This window comes from Trichechus manatus, unplaced genomic scaffold (assembly GCF_000243295.1).
Source record: "Trichechus manatus latirostris isolate Lorelei unplaced genomic scaffold, TriManLat1.0 scaffold00040, whole genome shotgun sequence".
In the NCBI taxonomy this organism is placed as follows: domain Eukaryota; kingdom Metazoa; phylum Chordata; class Mammalia; order Sirenia; family Trichechidae; genus Trichechus; species Trichechus manatus.
This window is the reverse complement of record NW_004443976.1, coordinates 4,520,937-4,534,328: the sequence shown is the minus strand read 5'-3', so window position 1 is coordinate 4,534,328 and position 13,392 is coordinate 4,520,937. Positions and strand designations below refer to the sequence as shown.

At 42.6% G+C, this 13,392-nt stretch overlaps 1 protein-coding gene across 1 annotated transcript in view; it reads right to left on the bottom strand.

Moving 5' to 3' along the window:
- The window catches only part of LOC101361006 (heparan sulfate glucosamine 3-O-sulfotransferase 3A1), a 122,900-nt gene extending 109,834 nt beyond the window's left edge, over positions 1-13,066 (bottom strand). The window contains exon 1 of the mRNA XM_004375969.1: positions 12,468-13,066. Coding sequence (XP_004376026.1) covers positions 12,468-13,066 — 599 coding nt within the window. The remainder of the gene's footprint in view (positions 1-12,467) is intronic.
- Positions 13,067-13,392: the final 326 nt, after the last annotated feature.

Genomic DNA, 13,392 nt, shown 5'->3' with positions numbered 1-13,392 from the left:
CACACACACACTTACGCAGTGAGTACGGAAGTCAAGAAAATACTTATTCTTACTACATGGGATCTACTCTAGTATCTCCTAGTTTACTCTATTGATCATTTTTAAAAATGCCTGAGCTCACTATGCATTAATGGCTTGTGATCCACAGTCTGCGAAACTCTTGGCTCACACCAGGTATGTACTGGCCTACTCTGGTCTTCACCATAAGCCACAGCTGTGAACCAGCAGCCCTTAACCTTCAGAAGAGGTTGATCTGTCCCATGCAGAATTTTGTTTTGCTTGGTTTCACTTCTGTTTTTTTAAATATATGGATTATTTCTCAATTTGTTTTTTAAAAAATCCATATCCAAAGCTCTTTTGATGAATCAGAAGACATGGCAATACAGAGCCCACTGGAGCCCTGGTACAGCCACAATAAATTGCCCAGCTGCTAACTGAAAGGTTGGGGGTTAGAACCCACCCAGCAGCTCTGCGGGAGAAAGACCTGCCAATCTGTTCCCATAAAGATTGCTGTTGTTGTGTGCCATCGAGTCGTTTCCAACTCATAGCAACCCTACACGATAGAGTAGAACTGCCCCTTAGGGTTTCCTAAGCTGTAATCTTTACGGAAGCAGACTGCCACATCTTTCTCCCTTAGAGCCACTGGTGGGTTCAAATCACCGACCTTTCAGTTAAGTTGAGCACATAACCATTGCGCCAACCAGGGATCCTTCCATAATGATTACAGCCTAGAAAACCCTGTGGGGGCAGTTCTACTTTGTCACACGGGGTCGCTATGAGTCCAAATTGAATGAAAGGCATCTAACAACAACAGCCGGAGCTGAGAGACAGTTTCTCCAGTGTGAGTTCTCTAACTTCCACCGCTGGCCACAGGGCAAACGCACCTGAAAATCCCAAAAATTTTCCTCACAAGCAGTAGTCCCCAAGACCTCCCCTCCACGCAAATCTAAAACAGACCCAATTTGTTTCCTTTCCAGCATTAAACCCCAGCAGGGCATTCTCTCAGAAGCTCCGGCTTTGGAGAAAGCTTTTATGACAGATACTGTTGTAATCCCAAGGCCTCCTCCACCGAGAAGAAAGAGTAAGGCCTCATTAGAAAGAAAAACAAATGGCTTTTGCTTCTTAAAAAAAAAAAAAACAACCCACAACATTTGATGAAAGAAACTACAAGAATAATTACAGCCCACCAGGAAATTATTTAAAAAAAAAGTACAGATGTAACTTTCTGTTTACTTAAAAGCTTTGTTTGTGAAATGAAATCACTGTATGGATGCGTCACTTTCCTACGGCCAGAACTTATCAAAACATGAACAAATATGACTGCTGTTAAGAAAGGTGACGCGGAGAGCAGTTTGCTCAGGGAACGTAAATTCAGTTGCGGCCTAATCCACTTCCCTTTTTAAATACCCAAGTTGAATGGGAATCTGCAAAGATTTATGACCTGAACAAATACATCATTTTTGACTTTGTCACTCAAGCCAACTTGGCAACTTTGATATTTCCTAGTGAAAGGAACAATCTAATCCAAGAAAGAACTCTGGAAAAGGGAAAAGGAATTTTATTCCCATAATTTGATTGATTACTTCCTCCTTTGAGCACTCAAGAGAGAAAAAGTAAACTTTTTCCTGTTTGTACTCATATTTCTCCCACTAATCCTTTACAAACAGGCAACGATCATAAAACACAAGTTACTTATGAGGAGCCAAAGGCCAACCCTCCCAGCCAGATTCCAAAATCTGGAAGCATCAAAATATTGGCGGGGAAATATCTGAGATGAAAAGCAGAAATTTAAAGATGAATTATAAGAACCACTACTCTTTAATTCTTTAATTCACCAGTTTGGGGAGGAGGAAAAGATAATGCTATAGCTGGTTCCATTCTCTGGAATATTTTTGTCATTCTTGCAAGTCCTCCTAACTGAATTTATATAATTTTGGGCATGCAATTGTTTTCTGAGTGTATTCTCCAGAATACCCTGGGAACTGGAAGCCCTGAATTCTGGTCTTTCATTGACCTTGAGCAAGACACTTAATGATTTTGCTTCTGTTTTTTCATATGCAAAAGACAATCTTTAACTCTAAGATGCCTTCTAATGTCAACACCCTATTGGTTTATGACTCTAAGTGACTAAAACAAAGGAAGTTCAAATCAACAGCCATGTCTTCTATGGCAATGACCTGGCCAAGACACTGAGTAAGGGCTAGGTGGTAACATCGACCAGTTGGCAGGAAATCAGTTAGATGACCGTTATAAAGAACAATGAAGATACAATAACACTGAGCCGAACAATAGTGCTATGCCCTCAGAGGGAGTATTAACATATCTAAAAAATAAAAAAGTGTCAGTCCAAGTGTGCAAATACAGGAAAGAGTAAGAAAGACAGAGTCCAGCAGTGACTCAGTGACATTCAGAGAGTGCCACATCAGGGCATCCTTACAGGGGTTGCTGATGACACCAGCGACTGGGCACAGCTCACCTGGCCCTGAATCCAACAGCCTTCTGCTTACATTTCTGATAATATTTTCGTTTCTTCACATGGCAGGATTTTTTTTTTTTTTTTTAGTGAAACGAGCTTATTTCAAAGATGGCCCCAGGTAATACAGGTAATAGGAAGGGGGATGAGCTGGAGAAGGGAAGGCAGCCAGTGAAGGGTGTGTTATCAATACAGTCGCCACTGTGGGCTCCTGGAGCTTCATCCTACCAGGCGCTCTGTGTAGGACACTCCCCACCTAGTTATCGCACCTGAGGGGAGAAGGAGCTGACGCGTTTATACATCAAGGACACACAGCTGTTGCTGAGGGCTGCTCCAGCTGGGGAGGTGGCCTTTAATTCTCTGGCCCCTCTGCTCTGCCCTAGGTGAGGGCAGACCCAGGCAGAAGTTGTGAAGGAAAAAACTTGCTCATTTGGTCAACGCAAGAGTTAGATTTTTGTTTGTTTGTTTGTTTGTTTAATAGATGGAGAAAAAAATCAATTGAACAGCCCAGAATTTCTGATATGCTCAGTATGAGTTCTGTGATCAGATTACTCCTTAAAAAAAGACAAATTGATAAAAACCAGAGGTGATTTAGTTCTTCCATACAGGTTAACAGACTAATAGGTTATCATGGACATTTGAATACTTTTTAAAATTCACTTTTCAACCTTATTTTGATGTGCTACCCAATTTATGGTGCCCTGGTGGCGCAGTGGTTAAGAGCTCTGGCTACTAACCAAAAGGTCAGCAGTTCAAATCCACCAGCTGCTCCTTGGAAACCCTTCGTGGGTTGCCGTGAGTTGTAATTGACTCGACAGAAACGGGTTTAATTGTTTTTTGGTTTTGCCCAATTTATAACTAAAGGTTCAAGACAGGATCAAACACACCTAGGCCACTCTCGCACATGGGACAGCCATCCAGTCCCTACCATCACTGAGCCACTGGTGGATGCCTATTGAGGCAGGAACTACATGTGGGTTGGGCAAATTACTTCACCTTTCTCAGCCTCTGTTTCTTCATCTATAAAATAGATAATAATAATCAGTGGCGGAATTCTCACCTTCCATGTTGGAGACCCAGGTTCTATTCCAGCCAACGCACCTCATGTGCAGCCACCACTCGTCTGTCAGTGGAGGCTTGTGTGTTGCTGTGATACTGAACAGGTTTCAGTGGAACTTCTAGACTAAGATGGACTAGGAAGAAAGGCCTGGTGATTTACTTCCAAAAATCAGCCAATGAAAACCCAGTGGATCACAACGGTCCCTCCTGTTGTTGTGCATGGGGTCACCATGAGACAGGGGCAACTGGATGGCAGCTAACTAACATAATAATAATGAAGATTCAAGCACTTAAGATGTCACCCAGTACTACATCCAGCGTATAGGGAGGATTCAACATTTAAGTCCTACATTTAAAATTATATATTTCACCAACTGCACATTACACGCTTTTCTCAAATCTAATTTCAAATATTTTGCTATTAAAAAAAAAAAGATTCAAAATGCATGAAAAAAATGTGTATACCAACTAAAACTGAAAAAATGCCAAACTAGTAGGGAAAGGTATTTAATCACAGAAATTATTTTTATCTATGTAACCGTTAGTAGCTTGTCCTTTGCAAGAAACAGGTTTATAAAACTGATCCAATAAAGACAAGTGAACAAAAAATTACAAGGAAATACTGTTAACTCTTGTCAGTCCCTAGATACAGCTGGTGTTGTTTTGCTTAGTTAAACTATAATGTAGACAAGACTATTTTTACAGTTGTTAAAAATATCAAAGGAAATGTTTTAAGGGAGAATTTCATTACTCAAATCAGACCCAAGATATAGAAATGCTTGTTTAAAAACAGAAGCAGAAAATGTCCGCATACAATCTAAACAGGAACTTTGATTTTGATAACGGGGCAGCCGGGTTTACCAGTCCCGGCAGGAATAACCACCAGAAGTCAGGCTGCCCGGGTCCTCTCCTGCTCTCTCCTCCCTCTTCCTTTAACAGAGGGGTTGTTCCACATCTGTTTTGCTATTAGGGCTGGTTTTGTAAGTCATACTCTCTAATCCAAAAGGTTAAAGCGCCGGGCCAAGTGCGCAGGTGGAATACATAAGCTGGCCCGGAAAATCTGGACCATGTTGCCATCTCAGCTCTAAGCAGTGTCCACAGCCATGGACCATCTCTTTGCCCTGTAACCAACTCCCCAGTCCCTGATGCCTGGTCCTGCTACGCTTGTGACAACAAGCCATATGGCCCAAGTCTGCATTTCTCTGTGTACTCAAAAACCCTCCATTTACTTCTAAATTTCTGCTGTCACAACAAAGGAAACCCTGGTGGCACAGTGGTTAAGTGCTAACATCTGCTAACCAAAAGGCTGGCAGTTTGAATCCACCAGCCGCTCCTTGGAAACTCTATGGAACAGTTCTACTCTGTCCTCTGGGGTTATTGTTAGTCGGAACTGACTCCACGGCAATGGGTTTTGGTCACAAGAAAGATTCAGTCGAGAGTGGCATAACATTTACAAAAAGCCTTCTTCACTTTACATTTTGCCAAACATAAAAAAAAAAAAAAATTCTCTGCTTAGTTCAGGGACAGGAGAGTAGGAGAGAGCCGTGAGCCAATTTTATTACAAAGTAAGCTGGGGACAGAGCAGCATGTCTGGAGGCAACAGGTGGTGGTGGCAGAGGGAGGCTGGCAGACCCATCCCAGAAGCCTTGCGACGGAGAGGAAGGACGCTCCCTAGAGTGAAGGGAGGCAGGCTGGGACCGAGCATGTCAGGGAGAGGCCTTGTCCCCACGAACACCTGCCCACTAGGCTGCTCTTGGGCTCTTTATCTGTTGTTGCTTTTTGCTTTTTGTTTTAAAATAATTTTAGATATTAAAATTGCAAAGACAGCACAGAGAATTCCCATATGTGCCTTTGCCCAGATTCCCCTAAGGCTAACATCTTACACAAGTACAATGACCACAACCAAGACATTACATTTGGTACAATACTATCAACTAAACTACAGATGCTATTTGAATCGCACCAGTTCTTCCACTAATGCCCTTTTTCTTTTCCAGAATCCAATCAAGGACACCATGCAGCATTTTGGCATTTACTGATGAGCACTTAGTCTCCTTTGTCTCTTCAGATCTGTGACAGTTGATTAGCCTTACCTTGCTTTTCAAGACCTTGACACTTTTGAAAGAAGCCCTGGTGGCGCAGTGGCTAAGCGCTCGACTGCTAACTGAAAGGTCAGTGATTTGACCCCCCACCCACTCCACGGGAGAAAGACGCGGCAGTCGGCTTGCATAAAGATTACAGCCCTGGAAACCTGATAGGGAAGTTCTACTCTGTCCTATAGGGTCACTATGAGTTGGAATTGACTAGATGAAGTACCCTTTTCGCTGCTTTACATCGGGGGTACATGACAGCAACATGGCAACAAGCTGCTGGTAACCTTGTTCACTGGGTTACGGTGGTGTCTGCCAGGTGTCTCCATGCTGAAGGTACAGTTTTTCCCTTCACTCCTGTCTTACTTTTAGCCTGACCACCATCCTCTCGGCCAAGTCATCTCACCAGAGATGGGATCAAAGCACTTTCCAGCTGAAAATGTCGCCCAAGCGGTGGGCAGGATCTTCAGTGGTGAATCTCAGGTGAATTAAGGGTTAAACAGGCTTCTGCAGGCTGCCTGTTAAGACTCATGGAACCCGCCACCAGACCCCATGCAACATAGGAAAAGGAGTAACATTGCGTTACTGATGTTGAAATATAATCATCTGGAAGTATTTTCATTCGAAGCTGGCTTTCAGAAACAAAGACAAAACACACTAACATAACTAATCTGTGGCATATGGCGTTTCTTTCTGTCATATACATTTCTAATATCGGTCTCCTCATCATTCATATCTCGTTTCTCAGGTTTATGTTTGAAGGCATGTCTCTTTTATTACCCCCCAAAGAATAAACTTCTTGACTAATAGAAGCGAGCTATCAGAGGGGCTCAGAAGCAAAACGCAGCTCAGCCATGCTAAGTTTAAGTGCTGCCTAAACGTAGATTTTGTTGTTGTTTCTTTTTTTAATCGAAACAGCAAATACACTACAAGAATGATGAGGGTTTCAAAGTTCGTTCGTGTTCTTTGCAGACTCTCCTCCACCTGCACGCGCTAGGTGGCGCTACAAGCCATATTCAAAGCTGGCTGCTCTCGCTCAGCTGTGAGGCAACTGGGGTTTGCTTTTTAACCTTTCCAAGAATACCTCTCTTAATGGCAAGTTCTAACCTTCATTCTTAATAAATAGTTCACGTTGTCGTTAGACAAGTTCTGAAACAGGCCAAATCTAAACTTCTGGAAAATAGTACTCAAGAGATGGTAGGATACATGGAAATGTTTAGACGCTTGAGTCGCCATGACTACATGAGAAATGCAAAAACGAAAGGGGTGCATCATTGGAAGAAGAAACTGGGGAGATGCTTCAATTCCTGAATGAAACATTTCTCAGTGTCTAAATTCTGGCTTCACATACTTTATTACTTACATCAAAAATCTCTGCAGAGATTTTTAAACTGTATCATATTTGCAAGATTTTAAAATGCTGACAAGCTTTTATTTGCAACACTTTTTTATAAATGCAAGGACTAGGGAGCTAAACTATTACTTAAGTCCAGTCTCATCTGGTTACACATTAAAGGCATATATTTAATAAGAAATTTTATTTGAACAATTGCAATTCATCACTTCATCAGATACAAATTTTTCTAAAAGCTTGTAGCCTAATATCATCAGGAAACATATACCAAGAAACAATGTTCTTTCTCAGCCAAGTTACTATGGCTAGATGGAGGAAGATCTCCCCTAAGGAAAAAAGCTAAGTATATAAAGCCCCCGACTGGGCCCAACAATCTGACTGACGGTAAGCGCAATTTGCAATTGTTCAAATATGTCCTCAGAGATAGGAGGCCATTTGTTGTTTATATCAAGTAGGCTTGTTTGCTCCGAGACACTTTTTTCCTCACGATGCTCACATCTGATCTATGTACGGTCAGCCTCTGTTGTCATTAATGGCACAGATTTATTTCATTCCCATGACCCTCCAAAATACATATTTGGCACTCGTTAATTCCTGGCCACTCTAAAGACTTATTTATATGAGATAAATATTTTAGCCAGAGTGTCTTCGTTGGGGGGAAGGTGAGGGATTACAATATTGGGGAAGATTTTCACTCATAAATGTCTACGCATTTCACATAAACTACATTAGCACATTATAAATTTCATCATTATAAAGAAATATTCATTCACATAAGCTATTCATCCCAATTCCAGCCTCTACCAAAAGTGAGGGGTATTTTTGTTTTTTTGTTTTTATACTGCCTGAACTATGGTCTCCACATGAGTCCCTGGGTGATGCAAAGGGTTAATGCATTTTGCTGCTAACTGAAAGTTCGAGTCCACCTAAAGGCACCTCGGAAAAAAAAGGCCTGGCAATCTACTTTAGAAAAATCAAACACTGAAAATCCGGTGGACCACAGTTCTACTCTGACACACACTGGGTCATCACGAGTAAGAATCGAGTCGACAACAACTGGTTTTTATGATCTCGAGAGCCCCAAAGCCCATGCAGTATTGTGAGTGTCTGATATTGCTCAAAAATTTCCCAACCACTTAATAAATAACTTTCCTCTTATAAATTCTATCACTTTCCTCACCTTCTGGGTGTTTGTTCTTGCAGGCACATGCGTACGTGTACACACACACACACACACACGCGCACACACACCAGAACTAGGCTGATGGACTTGTATTGCTCATGCAGTCTACTGGGGATCAAGTCTAGAGTTTAAACACTCAGCAAACAAACGAATGAATAGTTGCGTGGCTTCTCCAGGAAGACAGCCACAGTCTGTCACTAGATGGAGAGTGTTCAGTCACGGAGGGCTCCTGGGGACATGGAAGACCATATACCTCTCCCCTGGAGACACTGCCCTAGATTCTGAGTCTCGAGCAACTTATCCCCGCTCTCCTCCCACCACCCATCCCAATGTTCTTTGCTCTGCTCTAAAGATAAAGAGCCTCTCTGGATTCAGGTCTACATGACCTTGCATGGGTGGCCAAACTCTGCTGCTCCCTTAGCTCAAGTTTCATTTCAAACTCTGCAAAGGGGCTCGTGGCACAAGAGGATGGGAAACTTCACAAAGAGGTGCTGTGCAGCTGCTCCCAGCTGCTACAGAATGCCTATTTCTCAGGAGAGGAACCAAAAGTTCCGCTCTTCAGTCCGCCCTAGTCGGTCGATGAAAACACCAGGCAGTGATAATGAGAGGTCAGAAAACTTTTCAAATTTTGATGAAGTCAGGGAGAACTACCTCCTAAACTCCAAGCTGAGCAATCCTTACTTTGCCTGTGTGTTACATAGTAAAATAAATTTAGCATTGGTTTTCTCTGCTGAAACTGCCCAGACTTACTAAAGAAAAAATAATTAAAACATAGGAAATAAACATGCTAGTTAAGACACTGGATAATGAATACTTGTTATCATGTACCAAAAGAAGAGACTAAAGCATTACAGAAACCAAGTATTTAATCACACACACACATACATTTATATACGTATCTTTAAATACTTTATAAGTAAGTATCTTTTGTACTGGGACCAAAAAAGAAAAAAGAAAAAGAAAACACCTTCTACTTGGTCCAGATACACACAGGTGGTGGTGGGGGGGCACTTCTTATTAAATTCTAAGTTCACCTGCCCTTGAATCACAGCACAGGCAATGGGTCTTTACTTCCAGCAAAGATCTTACAGTTTTGAAGTTAATGAAACAATTTTCCACTCTCTTTTATGAACGCACCACACATAAAATGAAAATGAGACTACTCATTGCAAAGGACTGCTTTTCCATGACATGCAAGTCACAGACATGTGCTGTATTGATATCATGTCTGCTAAATTAGGTAATGTGCAATATTTTTTAAACTCTGTCAGAGTGGTGTTTCATACCTAGAAAACGTCACTGAAATGTCCTAAATTATTATTAGCAAACTTCCTGGAAAATTAAAATTTGCCATTGTTTCAATTATTTTAGAGACGATTATTAGGATATTTTAAATCAATAAAAATAATTTTCTTTTTCAGTGATTTTAAATAATGGATTCATTGTCTTTGCTTTCACTACAAATTTGTTCAAGTGGCAGAACTGTTTATGACTCTATTCTTCAGATACAATTTATAAAATATTTTATTTTTTTCCCTAGTAAGAGATATTTACTGAAACATTCTAGCAACAGGCATTTCTCCCTCCCAAACTCATTCTCCAAGATATTCTTCCATCTTCCTAACAACCACAGACTGCTCCTTTGTTTGGACAGTAGGGGGCACTGCCACAATGAACTATTATTAAGGCAAAATGAGAGATTTCACTGGGGGAAAAACAAGTCTAGACATTTTAGGATTCTCTCATGTCAATGAGCATCTAAAAATAATATGTAGGTTTTTCTCTACCATAATTTACTTCCGCGTGCAAACAGTGAGATTTTCTTTCTGTTCTTTTGTGTGTGTGTGTGTGTGTGTGTGTGTGTGTGTGTGTGGTCACATGTGTGTGGCAGAAATGCTGTATTGCAAATCTTGGACTTATTCAGGAAGGTCTAACAGAATTCCCTGTTCTAAAATGTTGGCTAACTATAAGCAGCTAAAACGCACTTACTAGTTAAGTGACATTCTGTGGAGCTGAATTTTTTTCTTAAGACTTCAAGCTTTCTTACCAAACACCAAACTCCAAGTTCAAAGCCAAGATGAAAGAGAACTGTGGGCGAAGTTTCATTAAATAATCACATAATAAAGGCTCCACAGTTTTTTTTTTAATAAGAGTTTTCTATATAATTGAGTTAAATTTATGCCTCCAATAAAAAAAAAAAAACATTGCAAATGGTAAAACAAAGATGTCGCTCCAACACTTAGAAAATTAAATTCACCAAACCATGAAGTCTACTGTGCAGTTATTTTTGTAACCACCATAAACTGCTTTATAGAACTCTTCTGCTGGGTAAACAATCCGAGGAGAGATTTACTTTACAGCATGCCTCCAGTTTCCAAAGGAGAGAAGGGCCTAAAAGTTTATGACTCTTTTTCTCATTGTCGTCTTCTTTTTTTTTGGTTAATACTGGTGTTTCTAGTTACCTTGATCCCTTCCTTCTCTTACATGAGCTCAGAAAGGTTCATGGAAAATAAGATCCAGGTCTGTAGATATACTGTGCTCTCAAAATCACTCACTCATTTCTGGAATGAAAAGAAACAATCCTACTTTGTGTAAATAAAGTTTATATGGCAAAACGAAAACAAAGGGGTTTAGTCCTAAATATGTCACCATATTTAATAGCATTTTGGAGCCAACAGTTGTCTTAGATGGTTTCAGCAGTCAGCTTGAAATGTGTTCACTTACAGCACTGTAAGAGACCGAATTCAACGCAAACTGCTATAGATAAGGGTTTTAGAGGTCTTTAATCACTTCTTTCTTGTGTCCTTGATGGAAAAAACAGAGCTGCCTTTGTGCTAAAAAGAAGGACCTGTTGTTTCCAAATTCAACAGGTCATTTTTATAAGAACTTCCCAGAGGATACAACATAAATGACAGAAACACAAGAGGATTTTTTAAGTGGCTGGTGATTTTAAATGATATATATTCTATATTAAGGGGAGTCTGTTTATTTTTCTTTCCAATAAATGGAACGTTACTTTTTAGAAGTGTTTTCTCATGGGTTGGGTTACTGTAAATTCTGCTTCTGAAATCTGTTCTAAGGGTGTGCTTGACCCCTCAAGTAAATAAACTTTGTCAAATCATGTCCATTTCTGTTTTGGAGATGAATAGTTAAACTTAGTGGACTTTTAAAATATATCTAAATTGTATGATAACTTTTGGAATATTGTTTCAGTTAAAATAACCAGGAGAATACATATTTAATGAACAAGATAAATTTTATAAAATGGAAAATTCTAGCAACATGATTTTTCCTTGTACTTACAGGAAAGAAAAAAAAAGCCATTGTTTTACGTAAAACAAAATTCAGATGACACTAGGATTTATTAGAGTTTGGCTGATTCTATTATTAAAGGTGGTCTGAATTTGAGAAGACAAATTTACGATTAAGATCAAAATCATACTTGTTTCCTAACTGGATTAACAGAGTTTTTCACAATCTAGCCAGTGTCCCTATTTTTGTTTCTTCTTTTCTTTTTTTTTTTTTTTTTTGTAAGTTCGCTAATTCATTTGTAAAAGGAAATTGTTTGAAGATCTTTAGAAAAATTTCTGCCAGTCCAAAGACAAAAGTTAGCTTTCCCTATAAATATTAAAAGCACTTTTCAAAACTCATCCCTCTCCCCAAACAAAAGTTATTAGCACGGAACAGTTCTCTACAACAGGGTGACTGGTTGCTAGCACTTGCTGGCTGTCTCATATATTTCCCAGCTACCTAGACTCTGGCCTGACAATTTTCCTAAGTCTCTATATTACTCGCCATCTAGGACAACTATCTGGCAAAGGGTCAAGGGAAATAAATACCTGATGGCAAAGACTGTTAACCACAGGCAATTGCCCAAAAGATAAAGAAGAAATGAAAATGGGGTTTCCTTGGGAAGGGGATCAGCCATGTACACGCGTGTGTATGTACACACACGCACGAAATTGATGAACAGATTTCTAACTTAGGAGGGATTTTTTTTTTCTTTAGCTAACGACTTGGATACTTTCACAGAAACAGGAGAAAAAGACTGATTATTTTGGGGAAAGGGAACCCCAAGAACTAAAGAAATAAACCCTTAAGGCCAAAACTTCCCTCCGCCCCAGCATTCACCTCCCAGGCAGGAGAAGCCGTAGTGGGTTACAAGACGCCTCGACTTTAGAACAACCACCTATTACCTTTGCCTTCTGCATGAGATGGGAAGGAAGGTGAAGTGAGGGTCAACACGGCCCTCCCAAGAGTCCCCCACCGCACGCTTTGCCTCCCCCGCCTAGGCCTGCGCCTGCTCACCGGTACCAGGCGAGGCCCTTGTCGTAGCTGCGGTCAAAGAAGTGGGGCTCGGCGCCCACGGCGCGCACGTCGGGGTGCACGCGCAGGAACTCCAGCAGCGCCCGCGTGCCACCCTTCTTCACGCCGATGATGATGGCCTGCGGCAGCTGCTTGCTGCCTTCGTCCAGAAGCAGGGCTAGGGTCCCCGGCGGGGCCTCGGCCACGCTGCTCCCAGCCCCGGAGCCGCCCGGACCCCCTGCCAGGCTGGGGGGATCCTCTTCCCAGCCCGCCTCCTCGCGGTCGTTGCGCAGCGCGGGCGGCCGGCGCCTTCGCCACTGCTGCAGCTGCAGGAGGCGCTTTCTCCGCGCCGCGGCGGGCCACACCGCCGACTCGCCCCGGCTGCCAGCCAGGACCCAGCGACCCGGGGCCCCTGCCTCCTCGTCGCCACTCGACAGCCCCACCACGGGGCCCGACAGGGTCTGGCAGCGCTCGACCAGGCAGTAGAAGACATAAAGGGACGTGAGCAAGGAGCAGAGCATCAGCAAAAACTTCCGGAAGATGCTGCGGGACAGCGGCTCGGCCGAGGTGGGGTGGGCGCCGGCCGGGCCCGGAGGGGCCATCCTAGCCGGAGGCGACGTCGGGCCGCGAGCGGGCCATGCTAGGCCTCGACTCCGCCAGGTGCCATGACATGCCCCAGGTCGGCCTGCGCGCTGGACGGAGGCCACATCGCCCGTGCGCCCCTGAGGTCATGCGAACTGTCCGGGAGGCGGCGGCTGGGGCTCCTCCTGGGGACAGAGACCCGGGAGCCCCGCGCGGGATCCCTGCCTCCAGTCGAGAGGGCGGGAGGGGACGCGTGGCCGTGCTTAGGAAACCATCGTCTTAGACGAGCCCAAGTCTCGAGAGCCTTGGGGCAGCGCTAGACGCCCCAGTTCCCTGAGCGCCGCCG